General features: G+C 31.5%; 1 protein-coding gene and 1 long non-coding RNA gene across 2 annotated transcripts in view; one reads left to right on the top strand and one right to left on the bottom strand.

Annotated features, from left to right (window-relative positions):
• The window catches only part of LOC107438914 (uncharacterized), a 48,213-nt gene extending 36,808 nt beyond the window's left edge, over window positions 1–11,405 (bottom strand). The window contains exons 1-2 of the mRNA XM_087158379.1: window positions 11,183–11,405; window positions 4,591–5,780 (exon numbers count right to left, since the gene is read on the bottom strand). Coding sequence (XP_087014505.1) covers window positions 4,591–5,731 — 1,141 coding nt within the window. The 5' untranslated portion in view covers window positions 5,732–5,780; window positions 11,183–11,405. The remainder of the gene's footprint in view (window positions 1–4,590; window positions 5,781–11,182) is intronic.
• LOC147816197 (uncharacterized) lies at window positions 6,896–15,947 on the top strand. The gene is made up of 3 exons (XR_015431873.1): window positions 6,896–7,000; window positions 15,495–15,565; window positions 15,655–15,947. It is a non-coding gene; the product is annotated as an uncharacterized LOC147816197 (long non-coding RNA).
• Window positions 15,948–17,650: the final 1,703 nt, after the last annotated feature.

Here is a 17,650-nt window from a genome sequence, read left to right on the forward strand (position 1 = left end):
TCAAGGTTCAAGAAAGAGAACGTTTTATGGCTTAGATATTATCAGAGATTTTTAAAAAATGCTTACAATTCTAGAATTGCTATGAAATTCAGTTTTTAAAAATTGTTTAATATATTTTCGTGCGTAGAAGCCAGTGACGTAATGCACGTTCCAGTGGGTTATTGGTTTCCTCCTTCTAATATATATATATATATATATATATATATATATATATATATATATATATATATATATATATATATATATATATATAATTTTGAAATTTTTACATAAAATACAGATTTTTGAAACCATTTATTGGGTGGAATGCAGCCATATGCAATTTTTGAAGTTATACTTCTTATGCGACTTCCAACAAGGTTGCGTTAAACGTTTAGCGCTACATTTTTCATTGACCGGGAAATCACGTGGTAGGATCCAGTTTTTCCCTCATTCATTTCCATATTGCTTTGGTTCTCACTAGCATAAAAATAATAAAAGTGTTGTTTTTCTATAAATATTTTTTTTAGTTTGATTTGATACACATATAATTTATTGGAGAGTATTTTTTATTTTCAAATTTAGTGGATAACAATTGTAAAAAATGAGTGAAAACAATCCCACGGACAATGCGACGGATTTAAGGTTATGTGAAGGTACGTCTCTTGTGAATATCAATTGATTGTTTCTCTTCTGAAATTACATTATGACGCATTCACATACATTATTAATACAAATACATTTTCCATGGCGAAACGATGAGGCAACCCCAAGCACTTCCACTGGTTCAAGAGGTCCACGAGGGAAAAATGCACAATATTACCGTGATTACAGAGCACGGAAGCGAGTGGAGCAGGAAAAAGAGTCGTTGAATAGAACTAGTGATCCTTCTACGACTACTGATTCTTCTACTATTAACGTCGCAGGGTGCGAAGTTTAACTTCTTCCACGCGGAGGGACTCCACGCACTATTTTTTTCTTTTTTGCTTCTTCTATCTCAATTTTCTATTCCTCAATAGAGGCAATTTCTACATTTTTTAAAAGCAAGACGAAGAGTCATAAAAAATAAAATTTGACACATTTTTGTGACTGCATATTGTCTTTTATTCATTTTTGTATTTTATTTTTATGGGTCATTTATTTAAATAATGTGTCATAAAAGGGAGGAGTTCGGAAAAATGAGTTAAAATTGTTTGCAGTACGGATATAGTGAACTCCCGGTTATAGTGAACCGATATTTCGGCTCCTTGAAGGTTCACTATAGCGGGGTTTAATAATAATAAAAGCTGCTTTTCGCATCTTTGAATAAATGAATATTATAATTGTGTGAAATAATTCTCGTGACCTAAAAGAAATTCTCAAAACATGATCATTTCTTTCATGCTCACTGTGGTGCACAAAAATAAAAAATTTTTAAGCTATCTAAAATTATTTCCGTTACATTATAAAAATTGCCGCCGGCCCAAAAATGCAATTAAAATTTAGAAAACAGACTACAAAAAATGTCGTTGAATCAGAAAATGATTGAGAGGTCACTCTTTAAGATGACGAAAATGGACACAGAATTCAGGACACGAAGACCACTTATGTTTAACAAAGGAACAATTAAATCAGAAGAAGGAATGCTTAGTTCAAAAGCTTGCGTATTATTAACCGGTTCGAACAGAATATCATAAGGCACCTTAAAAGTGGTTTTCGAGGTCATGGCGTGCAGGACAATTATTAGAATGGAATAAATAAAACTAGACTATGTTCAATTTTAAGCAGGAAGGGGAAAAAATTGATTATCATGTTTGTTTAGAGGTACAGTTATTTATCTATCGTTAAATGAGGCTGGATTTGTTTATTCTATTAGCTACACAGGTAATTCAACTCAACTCCAATTAGACTTTCAGACGATTACTTAAATACAGTCAAATCCCGAACTTTCAAGAGACCGAAATTTCGGTTCACTATATCCGTGGTGCAAACAATTTTAACTCATTTCTCCGAACTTCTCAGTTTTATGACACATTATTTAAATAAATGACCTATAAGGATAAAATACAAAAATGATTAAAAAAAACAATATGTGGTCACAAAAAATGTGTTCACTTTTATTTTTTATGACTCTTGCGTACAAAACAATTGAGGGATGGCTTTTATTGAGGGCTAAGAAACTGAAATAGAAGAAGCAAATAAGAAAAAAATACTACATTTCACTCAATAGATGGATTTAAAAATCGGTCTATGTATTTCAGGTAGACATTTCAAAATCACAGAAAAATGAAGGAAAATAATGAGTCGAAGGCAGAAAGAAGTTCATCATAGCCAATCTTCACTATGTCCCCACAAAATAATATTATATGTTGTATGGCAAGGCACGGGAGCGAACATTTCGTTCACTATAAATCATGTTCTCTATAACGGGTTGTGACTTTATGTGCATATTTTTTTAACTATTTAAATGTAGTATTGCGAAGCATGACACGTAGAAATTGAACAGAACGCTTCGGTAGAAACTTTTGTATTGTAGTGAAATTTTTCCTTTTAAGCACAGTCCCACAGATGGAGAAGACACGCTTCCCAGTAGAACGTTGAAATCAAGCATCACTGACTGCAGTCGGTAAGCGGGTGGGTGACCACTTTGATCAGCCGGCGAGGGGACCGAGGTTGCGCGGTATTGGTCCTCGATAAATTGTTCTACAGTGAAGTGCTCGACTTCACACTTAGGTAGTTGGGCTACCGAAGCAGGGGGGTGCCATCCCCTCTGCAGAGGATCAAAACGGCGATCGGATCATCCTCAGGGATGTTTTCCAGACCGTCGCCAATAGCCCATTGTGCTCTAGTGCGACGTAAATCTACCTTAATCTGTCAGAAATATCATCGAGACGATTCATGGTAATAGATTCCTTCAACCCTATTACTGTTCATTATTGAACAATACTCAATTAAAAGTATTTTGTTTTTGCATGTTAGGCAAGTGAATAAAATACTAGGGGTAGATGCGAATAGTTCATATAGCTCTTTAGGATCGCTTTACTTATCATGAACGTAACTTTTAATAAACAATCTACAAATAAATGCTTCCTTTACACGGCGACAAGAAAAAGTTCTTTTTCGCGATTGCAACAAGGAACTGAAATATCAAGCTTACAATCATATGTTCATAAATTTTTGAATGAAAATTATTTTCTCAGGTGGACAACGAGAAATAGAAACAAACTGAGCTAATGAAAAGTTACCAGTTCATGTCAACAAACCATATTTTGTGATTAATTATACATTTAAGTATGTTCAATAAGGATTTAGAATTACCGCGGGAAAAATTTTATAAGCCCGATCTAAAATGCTTTTTTTTTCCATTTCTTATCCTTTCCGCGAGTTAATATTAGAGCAAATTTACTGAAAGTATGTGCAAACAATGAATTTTATTAATTTTGCACATAAAAGATCGTAAAGTATATATACATTTAAAAAATGAAAATTTAAATCAAAGTTTCACAAGATGAATATGCTGCCTATATTCAGAACTTTATTTTAATTTGTTTTCGAAAAAAAAAATCAGTATGAAAAGAAAGCTAAACTGAAACAAAAATTGAAAAGAACAAGTATGAAACTCTAGTCCTTCCATTCCCAGTGGCTCCCTCTAGGAATGAACTGTTCTTGTCTTTAAAGGTAGCGTAAAGTAGGGGATGCGTGCCATTTATCTTTAATCAGATATAGCAGACAAAATTTGGAAACAGAAAATAAAATATTACTTTTCTAAAAATAAAACGCATTCGAGTACGTCACACTTTTTTAATCCACTTTTTGTATTCATTTCTATTTTATATTATTCATTTTTCTTCAGAAATTTGAGCTTTTTTTTTCCGCCTCGGAATATGTTACGAATTCCTCGCAATTTAGAATCGAAAAAGTTTTTGCGTAAGGAAATACATACCAATGGCCCTTAAGCATCAAAGTGAGAAGAAATGAGCAAATGGATTCTTCAAAATTATCAGTGGTGATGTATACAGTCAAACCCCGCTTTAGTAAACTCCCGGATAGAGTAAACTAAACGTTCGCTCCCGTTCCTTGCTGAACTTTTTTTTCTGTCTTCGACTGATTTTTTTCTTCATTTTTTGAATGTCTACATATAATACATATACCGATTTCTAAAATCATCTATAGAGTGAATTTTGTAGCCGTAAGCATTCTTTCTTGTCAGTTTTCGATCCCTAAAGTGTTTGTACCCAATACGAAGAGTAATGAAATAAAAGTGAACACATTTTTTGTTAATAAATATTGTTTTTTAGTCATTTTTGTATTTCATTTTATGGGTAATTTTTTAAATAATGTGTCATTAAAAGGGAGGAGTTCAGAGCCATTAATTAAAATTGTTTGCTGTATGTGAACTTCCCGTTATAGTGAACCGAAATGTCGGCCTCTTGAAAGTTCGCTATAGCGGGGTGTGACTGTAATACATTTATTGACTTTCTAAACCAGCAAAAGAAAGACAACAATCCATTCCGTATAGGGATGCATCTTGGCATTGAAAGACTATAGTAACAGATTAACAACTCTTATATAATAACAGATTAATAATTCCTCTAGTAACAAAATTATAAAAAAGAATTCCATAAATCTTACCTAAAATATCAAAGACTGTGGACGATTCCATCATCCTCTCAGAATGATCCGTGCTACCTCGAGGGTCAGGAGCGTCGCCATTTTGTGAGGAATAAACTATCATCCCAGTGTCCACTTCAGAAATACTTACCAGGTTGTCATCACATTGCTTTTGAATTTTGTCATTCGTTGTGACTTCTTTATTTGGTAATGTTTCAGAATCACCTGTCGTGTTATCCTTAAAATCAAGAGAGTGTTTTAAGTAGGTTGAACTGTGTTCTAGAACGCTAGGATTCTTGCAATTGTGTTCCTGTGAATGATCAGCATTTTTATCGTAACTGCTGTTGATTTCATCCACATCCATATGGATAGAGTTACTGGGCCAAAAATGAGAAAATTCATTATTATTCGAAAATTCTATTGTATAATATAACTTATTGATGCCCTCAGTGTCCTTCAATTTACTACTTTCCTCAGCGTCTTCTGGATCTGCGTCAAATGTAGGATCTGAGCCATTTTCTTTATCTGAGTCGAATTCAAAATTTGAGCTACATTTTTCATTTTTGCTTTCATCAGTGCAGTGACTCTGGTCATCTTCTTGTTTAGATACGATGCTTTCGATGATGTTAGCTCCGCTTTCTGAATGGAGCGGATTTGCAACACCGTGCGTTTTAAAACAAGTGTTTTCCGAATCGTTTGAAATACATTCTTGATCAATGACAAAGTTCTCAGTTGAGTAAATGGTCCCTCCCTTCTTCACAATAATGACGTCGTTTTCTGTGACCGTCTTTTCGAAAGGGACTGAATTTTGTGTTTTTTGACCTACGCTGGACAGCATATTGCTCATGGGCCATCTTTGTTCCTGACTTTTTTGAATCGCCCTGAGAACTTTCACACTTTCCAGGATAGTCTCGACAGTAGGAATTGAAATTCTACAGCTACTCAAGGACTTGGTGCCATCGTTTGTTTCGTCTCTTGGAAGATCGTTGTTGAATTTGGAGGTGATGCCATTCTTGGAAATGTGAATATTTGGTGATGATGGAAAGTGATTTCCTTCCAGATTCAACTGCTCTTGAAAAAACCGCAAACTTTCGTGAAAGTTAATGCTCGCCAGTTCGGGTTCTTCATCTGAGGGTGTGATGAAGGAAGTGACGTCGGTCATGGCACCCTCACCTATGCTTTCTGGTATATCATAAGGGTTTTCGACCTACCTATTCAATAGAAGAGAGAAAAAATTATTGAACGTAATTTTTAAAACGATGTATTTGAATTAAATATTAAAACTTTTCATAAACAATATGAATGAAACAAACTTACAGCATTTAATGAACAATGACATTGAACTGAACAAAAAACTTTTTATAAAGAAACGTCATTCAACATGTTTCAAACTGTTGTCAATGAATGAAATGAACAATTCTCAGAAACTGAAAAGTATATACTTATCAGTAGGAAAACTTCTTTAAAAATAAAATTGAGAAGAGAAATGCATCCAGTCCTGATTTGCGTTTTTCGGCCACCGGTGATTCTGTCGGCTACCGCGGTTTTTTTAATTTTATTTATTTATTTTTTCCACCTTTATTTTCCTTTTTTCTTTCCTCATTCGTAACTGTGTCTTTTGAGCCTCCCAGTTCCAACCGTTACAAAAATATAATTTTCATGCTATTAAAACTTTTCGATGTAGAGAATGTTATCTAGTTCCCTTTAAGAGATTTCTTTTTTTAATGGTTTGTATATTTTACATATGGTCATTTTGAATATACTTATTCGTACTTAATAAATCAAATTTTTACTTAAAACGATTTTATTCATTTTCCTTGAGACAATACTTCAACCATCACTATAATATCTATACAGTCATAGACAAAAAAAAATTAGCTGACCTAATCTTTGATTTTCTAATCATTTACTCATATCAAAGTAGTCATTACGTATGCAAAATTTCGTCTCATTTTGACGACTCCTTGGTGAGCTAACTTTTTTTTTTGTTCATGAGTGTATAATGGTGATCACCGCCTTCATTTTCTAGATGACTGAATGACTGAACAGTTATAGAAATTATTATTTATCTTTTCTCTTGATTATGAGTTGTGAGAACTCATAATAGATAGTGTGTGTGTGTGTGTGTGTACAGGTTTTTCTTTGTAGTCGAGATGTTTTGACTTATAAATAAATATAAGATACCAGGCTTTTAAATAAGATATGACGCAATTCAATTCTACTAAAACGTAGTCTATTGTTTTGATGCACGGCGGAAAAGAATCATGATGAAATGATGATGCATTCTTTCTTTATCATTATTATGACCATAATTATTGTCCGCTCTAGAGACGGTAAAATAACTGAAGCGAGAATATTTTTGAAAATCGTTGTAGAGAATTTTAAGACCGAGTAATTCTAAATGATTTTAATTATGTTTTGATTCACTAAGGTATTGTAAGTATGAATATCATCAAATAATTTCTGCTTTTTTTTTTATCTAGTTTTGAAGAAGAAAAATGACAATTTTAACGAATGAACAAATACCTTAGTTCAAATCTGTTATTGCTAAATCTAATGTTGACTCGATTATTCTTTTTTTGAATTTTAAATGTCGTAATAATTTGAATTAAAACAAAAATAATGAATAATAGAGACAAAAAAATTGCTTTACTAAATGATTTTTTGAATAGCGATTTTTCGCAATATTTTTCAGCTTTAAATTTTTGACGTGGAATAAAACATATGCCTGGGATTAATTTTCAGGTTACGTATTATTCAAATAATTCTCCAACAATAAAACGCAAGATACAATTTTAAGCTATGCAATGTTTGATAGTTATAATGACTAGATATTTCCTTCAGAAAAGGTCATAATTTGTTGGTTGTAGACGCAATTTGTTTGTTTCAACATGTATTTGCATGCATCCGATGAAAAAATGGCAAGTGAGTAGATTGCCCTCATGTTAGAAGCAGCTACGTAACGCTTTCAAGGACATTAAGGGCATTGACAGTTAGAATTAATGACCACTATATTTAATTAAAATAAAAGTTTGGAAAAGTCTCGAATTATTACAGAAAGTATTACAGTAGAGTGTGCTGCTTCTGGAATGATTGTCATAATTTCAAACCTTTTAAAATATAATTAAATAAAAGTAATGTGAGAAATGCTAAAAAAATAAAATAAAATATCATTGAGTTTATAATTGTTAAAAAAGTAATAACAAACAAGATCAGAATAAAAAAATGGCCTTCTTATTTAAGTTTTACCCGCTTATTTTTATGGTGAATAATCTCCTCAAAAATTCAAAAATATTATTTTTTAAAGACCTAAAAAAGTTTTTTTAAAACCATAATAATATTTTTAATATCAAACTAAATAAAAATTTCCAAAATTTCGACGGTTCCAAAATTCTGGTTTATTCTTTGAGACCTTTAAAAATATTATTTTACAGTTGCAGAAAAATTCTAATGATATTTTTAGAAAAATTATCTTAATTTAGTAATATTTTTTTAAAAAACACTTGAATGAATGGTTTGAAACTTGAAAAAAAAATGGTTTAAAAAATAAATAAATAATAAAAAAGAATCCTGATAACAACTTTCCTTGAAATATATAATTTATGCAATAGATAATGAATATTCAATAGATAATGAAGGTCTAATATATTTTTTTTATAATTTAATTTGATAACAGTTTATAGAAAAGAAACTAAATAAAGTTTGTTATTGTTCGCAAACTTTCCTTGAAAACTCAATATCATTTGATTTTTCTTTACTTTTATTTTTATATTTTAATTTGATAATAGTTAATAGAAAAGAAACTAAATAAAGTTTTTTATTGTTTGTAAACTATCCTTGAAAACTCAATATCATTTTCTTTTTTACTGCCACAATAATTTCAATAAATGTTGTCCTATTTTTTCTTTTTTTATAAAGTGATGGAAATTGCTCTAGATTTCTTATGAAATCTTAATGTAAATCTAATAATTCTTATATAAAGAGAAGTATTAATAAAAGAATAAAAATCTAGTAAAAATGTAAATTCACGAGAGTTCCTTAAAAAACATCTTATCAGTTTCTTAAAAAACATCTTCATTGGAAAGCTCATTGGATGTACTGGCATAATTAATTCAATAAATGTTGTCTTATTTTTTATGACTCCTAATTCATAATGTGAGCGAAAATCTTTCGCATGAAATTCTTCAACATGAGAATAGAATCATAATTTGTCTGCTTAATTCTTATCACGTCATTCGTTCTTTGGAAGGTCGACATTCAGAAACTATTCAGAATTAAGAATGAATTGCCATTACATAATATAACTCTGTACAGTTAAAAAAAAAAAAACAAGTAATTTAAATTACGACTAAGAAAATATTTCAGATTAAATATTAACTCTCTTCTGATGTCTGCTATTAAACAAAACAAAACATTTATACATTTTGTATTAGTTTTCTTTTTGGCCTTCAGACATCTGAGATAATTTTTAAAAACAAAATTTTTTAATAAAAATGTTAGTCTGTTTTTAAATAATAAAAAATATACGTGCCATTGAACCAACATTTTTAAATGTATGAATGTACAGTTATGAGACGCACTGTATGATTCTATTTAAAATCTCAATTATCAGGTGATACTCTATACAGCTTTATTGTTTTTACCCGTTATTGTTTTTACCCGTTATTGTTTTTACCCGTTATTGTTTTTACCCGTTATTGTTTTTACCCGTTATTGTTTTCCCTCGACTGAAACCGGTTCGCACTTAATTATATTCGTGTATCAATGGGTTAACATTGGAATGCAATACGTTAAAAATAGATACAAATGGAAAGTATATGAAAAATCTCTCTAATAAATACCCATTACATGTATGTTTAAATATAAAAGTATTGCGTATGAACTCGATCAAAACATACAATTATTAAAACACTATAGTGAGTCTAATTATTTGGTCTAATTATTATTATATACTAATATAATACCTCATATCGTCTAATTTCACCAAATGATAGACTAACGTAAACAAATGCAAACCGGTTTCTGCCGGTTAAAAAACAATAAAGCTGTATAGAGTATCACGTGATAATAAAGATTTTACATAGAATCTTAGAGTGCGTTTAATAATTTGGCCTAGTTGGATTTAAGGGTGAAAGAAAATGAAAAAAATTGTAGCCATAGGGTGCTACTAAAATGGTTATCTCACAATTATGTAAATATTATAACCTTAAAAGAGTTTCTCAATGGAAGAATTGATTATTCATGCAGAGGAAAAAGTCTTTCATTTACGTTAGTTAAAATTTCCTTATTCCAAAAAAATAATTTTTATCCCTCATTCAGGAAAAAAGTTTAAAAATAAATTATAAGAATATTCCTTTTACTAAAAGAAGGAAATGATAGAGTAGATACTTTTAAACAGGTATAAAAATTAAAAACATGTCACAAACACAGCCTCCGGTAATTCGCAATAATAACTAATAGTCAAACACTTTCGAATGTATAATGTTTGATTTTTTTTCAGATTCAGAATTTTTTTTTTTATCAATTCCTATTTAAATCTTTGTTAAAGGAATATAAAAGTTTTTAAAGATTAAAAAACAATTAATCAAAAAACCGTTGTAAAATAGTTTGTGCATATATTTGATATTAGAAAGGAAAATTTATTTTCTTAAAAAAAAAAAACTTTCATGAAAAATCAGCTATAACCTAATTTTTCGTGGAAAAAAATAACGCGTTCTAAGCGTTGTAGTTTTTTATTTCTTCTCGTTAACATTATAATGAGCATAATCATCATAATAACGTTTTATAACATTGATAGGCTAGAAATAAAAAGAAAACATGAAGCAACAACGTACACGAAAAAGAACGTTATCCTGACCAAAAAAAAAGGGAGTCTTATTTGTTTTTTTCTATTTTAGGTGTCACTGTGGATGCAGTATTCTTATTATAATTACTTACATCTGACACAGCATTAATTAATTCAATATTTATCGTTTAAATTAATTAATAGTTTTTATAGATAAAATTTTTCGAAAAACTCAACTGCAAAGCACTTTTACTTTCAGTATAGCGCTTATATAAAATTAAACGTAAATTTATCTGGACAACACATACAAATATCAAAATCACTTACAAAATACACCTTTTGAATACATTTTTTTTTTGATAAATGTCTTTTTCGGGATAACACTTTCATAAACATAACTATTTTAATCACTTTTCACTTATCACTTTTAATAGGGTTAAATGAATCACTATTATAGAATTTAAAAAAGGTTTTTTTTTTTTATTAATTTGTCCAGATAACACTTTCATAAGAATAAATATTTTTTCGGAAATCCCTCTTTTAAAAATTTTTTTTTCGGAATAACACTTTCATAGACATAACTATTTTAATCACTTTTCACTTATCACTTTTAATGGGGTTAAATGAATCACTATGAATGAATTTAAAAAAGTTTTGTTTAATTAATTTGTCCAGATAACACTTTCATAAACATAACTATTTTACCAGGAAACACTTTCATAAAAATAATTATTTCTTCCGAATAACACTCTCAAAAAAGCAATGAAACTCTTTCATAATAATAAACACGATCAAGGTGTCCTCTGTCATAAAAATAAAGCTACTCACCGCTGAATGTTAGAAGAGCAGACGAGAATGAAGAAATAAAAATGCGCGATTTCCACTGTTGATGCAAAGATTGTCAACACAACCAGCAAAAAGTTTTTTTCCTTGCACCTACAACTCCAACACACACACCGGGGAGAGGGATGGAGAAGAGGACTATTGTCAGTGCGCAGGTTACAGCAACGGCAATCATCAAACCGTGACGCGGGAAGGTCACACGCGTTTCGCGGACCAGAAACGTCACGTCATGTCTTTAACGATGCGAGTCGGGTTTTTTTTTTTTCTCTCGTCAGAGGACCCAAAGAAAGAAAGCTTCCATGACACGACTTAACGGAACGTTTTTAATTCTTTCTATTCCATCCCTTTATTGTGTCTGTTCTTTAAAATCGGATTATTTGTAAAGGAGGACAATTACTAAAGTTTTTGGCATTCATTGCATCATTTGATCTATGGCAGATTTAAATGTGAATTCCCACTATCAAAAATAAAACAGTTAAACCTCGCTACAAATCTATTTTGGGGCCCAAAGAAATAGAGTGTTGTAGAGGTGGCCGGGATAGCCTGGTCGGTAGGGTGCTGGGCCCATGTCCCAGATTTCGTGGGTTCGAACCCCGCCGGCCGAAGACTCTCCGCGTAGTAAAGTGACTGATGCACGCTAAATCTGTCGAGTCTTAAAGTCCTCCATGTTCCCATAACAAATCAACACCTCTGGGGGTACTGGATCGATCGTTCTCTGATTCAGGTCAAAATTACGATCTGTGGATGAATGAATGGATGTATGAATGGGTTCGTCCTATAAACGGGTGTGACGTATGGTGTGACTGAAGTCGAATTCTGGGCCATAGATGGCGCCACTGGAAAACAAGAACAATCGCACCCCCTCTGCCTAAACAGGCTGACGTCAAGAACAGCAGAGGATATGTTATTATTTATCGAGGGGCAGTGGCGTAGTTTTCGTTTATGTTCGAGGAGTTCCCTTGTCTTCTGGATTGGGTTCTAAATGACGAGGCTACGGAGTCGAATATGAGTAGTCGTAAACCCGAAAGCTGGGTCGACTGTTCAACCGACGGTTATATATTTAAAAAAAAATAGCATTAACGGTAAAAGTTTTGAGAAAAAGAAATTTACATTTGCATTATAAAGAGAGATTAACCATAAAAACCTCTTATTGTTAGCCCGAAGACATGGATCCATTATCCTGGGAATATTTTTCATCAGAAAAGCGGGCCTAAAACCAGTGATCGCCGATCCATACAAATCCTTATTTTTACTATTAACCTGCTGTTATTAGATAATTAAATAGTAATCAACTCATGGTAATCACTCTGCTCATTCGAAGCAGACCATTTATCATTTGGAATTATTTTGGTATACCTAGCAGGAATTTTTACTATTTTAAATTAAATTAATTAAGCTATTGTTTTCGAATCGTTTGATTCATTTCATCACTCATTCGTTTAAATGATTCTAATACTTTCACTTTCTATTCATAGATTTAAATTAGATAAATAATAGAGAATTTATTCATTCGTAGAATATCAAATTGTTTTAATCGATTCGTGAAACAAAATCGTTTATACGATTTGAAACTTCAAACGTTTTCTTTTTTGTTCTGTCTTTTTTTTTCATGATAAAGCATCTATTGGTAGCTCTTATGTTTCCCTTTATAAAGAAAGATAATTCCACAAAAATAATTAAAATCTTTTTGCATCATATGTCTCTACCGAACCTTTAAATAATAATTTAGAATTTTTATTAACCAAGGAAAACATTCTTCAAATAAGAGCCAAATTAGTTAGAAAAAATAATTAATTGGATAATCTATCAGAGTTGTGTTTTAACATAGCAAGACGTGTGCAAAAGTTACGAAAAACACTCGTAAACCACAGTCTCTAGCCAAATGATGAGACTCGCACTCTAAGATTCTATGCAAAATCTTAATTATCAGGTGACAACTTTATTGTTTTCATGTGATTGAAACCGGTTTACGTTAGTGCAGTGGTCGCCAAAGTGGTCTATATAGACCCCCAGGGGTCTATTTAACAAAAGCGGGGGTCGATATGAGACAGGGGGGCGAATGGGGGTCGATCCGAATCGGAAGGGTCGATTGTGGATCGAGAAAAAAAAAACAGTTCTCAACACGCAAATCATACATACCTAATTAAGTATGCAAAATTTGTGAATTTTTTTTTATAATTGACTCAATATCAGTTTCTTTATGAAACATAAATTAATAAACGTATATTTATTGGGGTGAAACATGTATTTACGTACCACCGCGCAGTGGCACGAACTCAGGGCAGTTTATAAGTCATATGCACATGTGCACTTGTCCAAATGTAACGTGTGACGAGCATTGACGTTACAAATGCAAATATCATACGCAGTTTCAGCTATCTTAGCAAACTGTGTTGAATATTTGCAGTGTCATTATTAAAACTTTTATAGTTTTAGATAATTAGTTATTGTTTCGATAAAACCATTCGTTTGGTTTAGATATCAATTTTAATTATCAATGCACAAAAAAGAAGATAAGCATTAATGATATGGATTAGTACAGCCCGCGACAAAACTATAGCACCCTTTGTATTTTTTTACGAAAATTGCAAAATTGACCAATTTTGACGAAAATTAAAATTGACCAATTTTGAATCCAATATAGCGAACCTTGCAAAAAAAAACACCAGGCACACCCATCTCATTGATCAAGAAGCACCTTAGTTACTTTACTTATTATATCTACTTATGCATGATTACTTATTATTTAATAATAAGGTATTTAAATTTCAATACTAATATATTTTTCATAAAACTATTGTTACAAAATGTACTATTACTATAATAAATGTTTAAAATCATAAAATAAATTTACACAGTATCTAATAGAGTTTTATTTTAATTAATAGAAAATTACTTTTGTGGGGGTCGATGGAGATTTCGAAAAATTATATAGGGGTCGATGATCAAAAAAGTTTGGCGACCCCTGCGTTAGTGTATCAATGGGTTAAATGAGACGATAAATAATATAAATTTGACGAATATTTATTATATCAGGTATTATATTATAATAATTAGACCCAATTATGAGACGCATTGTAGTGTTTTAATAATGACGTGTTTTGCGCGAGTGTATAGGCCATACTTTTATATTTAAACATCCATGTAATGGGTTTTTATTCCGATTATTTTTTTATATACTTCCTATTTGTATTTATTCTTAGCGTATTGCATTACAATGTTAACCCATTGACGTAAACAAGTGCAAGCAGTCACATTAAAAACAATAAAGCTGTACAGTATTTCATAATAATTAAGATTTTACATAGAATCTTAGAGGGAGTCTCATCATTTGGTCAGGAACTGCATAGCATAAGTTATTTTTGGCTCCTTCTTTTTTCAGGAAAAAAAAAGTGGATATATGTTTTAAAAAGTCAGCTGATTGACTCTCCAGTTGAAAAAAGTGTCTAATTTCGCCCCATACTTTGCCTGTCTTTAAATGCCTGTAAAAAGCTAATGCTAAATGGGTAGCGATCTCCAACAAAAGAAAATGAAAATCGAAATACACTGGCTGACAGAAAAAAAAAGATTTCTGAATCGATGTCATTTCGAGAAGTTGTGCTTTGTTGTTGAGGAAGAAGGGGGGGATTGCACGGTTGGAAGAATCATCCCATGAGAAAGAACATTCATTTCCTCATTCCTTCCTCTTATCATTTTCTTCTATTCTGTATTGATTTCCGAAATGTGACTAGATTTCATCATTTCATTCGATCCAGTCAGTAATAACTTACTCAATCATTCACAAACAATATGTAAAGCACAACTCTTCGATATCTGCAGTCCCTTGGTATAAATTATCAGATTCCATGTAAAATCTCGATTTATTGTTTTGACGCGGTTTGCACTTGTTTACTTAAATGTATCAGTTGGTTAACATTGTAATGCAATACGTTAAGAATAAATACAAATAGGAAGTATATAACAAAAATCTTCTGAATAAAAACCCATGACAGGGATGTTTAACTATAAAAGTATTGCTTATACAGTCGCGCAAAACATGTCATTATTAAAACACTACAGTGCGTCTCGTCATTGGACCTAATTATTGAAGTTATACTTCTTATGCGACTTCCAACAAGGTTGCGTTAAACGTTTAAGGCTACATTTTTATTGGCCGGGAAATCAGTTTTCCCTCATTCATTTCCATAGTGTTTTGGTTCTCACTGGCATAAAAATAATAAAAGTATTGTTTTTCTATAAATATTTTTCTAGTTTGTTTTGAATTTAATAGGGTAGTATTTTTTATTTTCAAATTTAGTGGATAACAATTGTAAAAAATGAGTGAAAACAATCCCACGGACAATGCGACGGATTTAAGGTTATGTGAAGGTACGTCTCTTTTGAATATCAATTGATTGTTAGGTTTTCTCTTCTGAAATTACATTCACATACATTATTAATACAAATACATTTTCCAGGGAGAGACGATGAAGCATCCACAAGCACTTCCACTGGTTCAAGAGCTCCAGGAGGGAAAAATGCACAATATTACCGTGATTACAGAGCACGGAAGGAAAAAGAGTCGTTGAATAGAACTAGTGATCCTCCTACGACTGCTGATTCTTCTACAACTAACGTCGCAGGTTACGAAGTTTAACTTCTTCCGCGCGGAGGGATTCCACGCACTTAAATATTATACTAATATAATACATGATATAATTGTATATTTATATAATATATCATCTAATGTATCGAATTTACATTACTCTAATATAACCTATAGATACGTGCAAACAGTCGCATAAAGAACAATGCAGCTGATAATAAAGATTTTACATAGAATCTTAGAGTGCGAGTCTCATAATATGGTATTTTTCAACTGCTGAAACGCGTGTTTTAACGAAGTTCAATAAAAGCTTTAAATGCACGCAAAGAAATACAAACTAATTTGGAAACTTGTAATGGGACTAATAACTGTAGTACTTTATTAACATCGCACTAAAAATGGGCTATTGGCGACGATCTGCGAAACATTCCTCAGAATCATCCAAAAACATGCCATGCCATTACAATTTTGATCCTCTGCAGAGGGTATTGCTCTCCCGCTTTTTTAGCCCTGCGAACTGTTTTAACGAGAACCGATACTACCCACCCTCTGTCCCTTCGCAGAGTAATCAAAGCGACCGCTAACAGTGATACTTGTCTTCGGTGATCTGTTGGGAACATTTAATGGAAAGAATGAATTTATTCATTATTTCATTTATAACTAACTGTTTCGAAATCAGGTTATATTGGGCAGTTGAATTCATAGGTTTTTTTACCTGGTGTAGGTTAAGATGACACTAGAGTTTTTTTTAAATTTTTTACATTTTGTTCTCAATACTCATATTTCGCTCAAAATATGTTGAATGGAGCCGTGACGTGTGAGGGACGTTCGTCTTAGAATGAGGTCAACCGGGTTTGAATCCCACCGATGGCCAATATCCTCAGTAGTAAAGGGATCATAGGTTAGAGTCTTTTCGCCGTCAGGCTAACCGACAGCGGTTCTCCTCTCCATGTGGGTTAGTTCCATCAAAAAAGTCCTCCACGAAGGAAAAATTTCTCCCAATCCAGGAGTTCCCTTGTCTTCTGGATTGGGTTCAAAATGGCAAAGGCTACGGAGTTGAACATGAGTAGTCGTAAATTGTTATTAAAAATTATTATGATTGTTAATTGAGAAATAAACTATTAAGGAAACCATTGATCAATGTTTTTTACCAGAATTTCAGAAAATAGGTACTCAGGGGTCAAGTTTTTTTGAGAGTTACCTATTTTGTGAAAATTAAAAATTATATTAAAAAATCAACATAAAAATAGAATAAAGTAAGAAAATATTTTCTAATTACAAAATATTTCGGCTGTTCAACGACGGTTATAAAATAAAATAAAGAAATGTATTCATGAGAATTAAAATATGCATAAACATTTCTTGTATCTTTATTCTTTGTACTTTTATGTCGATTGGAAAGAGAGAAAAAAAACTATGGCTATATATTCTAGACTTACCCTATATATAAGTGAAATTGAATAAAATATTTGCTGAATTATGGAAACAGAACTTTTAAAAATCTTAGAATCCAAGAAATATAATTTTCTTATTCTTGAATTCGGTTATTTTAAGATTCGATATGAATAGAACGTTGATCTTTCATTCATAATTTCATAAAAATAATCCAAATATTAAATAAATAATACAATATTGGTTGGATACAAGACTGTTGCAGGTTTCAAAAATCATTACTTATTTTTAAGAAAAAACTTTTTTTTCGGAACCTATGTGACTCTTCTACTGAACAACTCTAAGTTTTCGAGGAACACTTTTTTGAGAACCGTTGAACTAGATACACTAAAATTTTCAACGAATTCATTTCAGAAGTGGGAATGAAACTCCATCATTTAAAGATTCTTCTAATCCGTTATAACTTCTATAAAGAT

This window comes from Parasteatoda tepidariorum, chromosome 2, assembly GCF_982258835.1.
Source record: "Parasteatoda tepidariorum strain Cologne lab strain chromosome 2, Ptep-v5.0, whole genome shotgun sequence".
NCBI classification, from domain to species: Eukaryota; Metazoa; Arthropoda; class Arachnida; order Araneae; family Theridiidae; genus Parasteatoda; species Parasteatoda tepidariorum.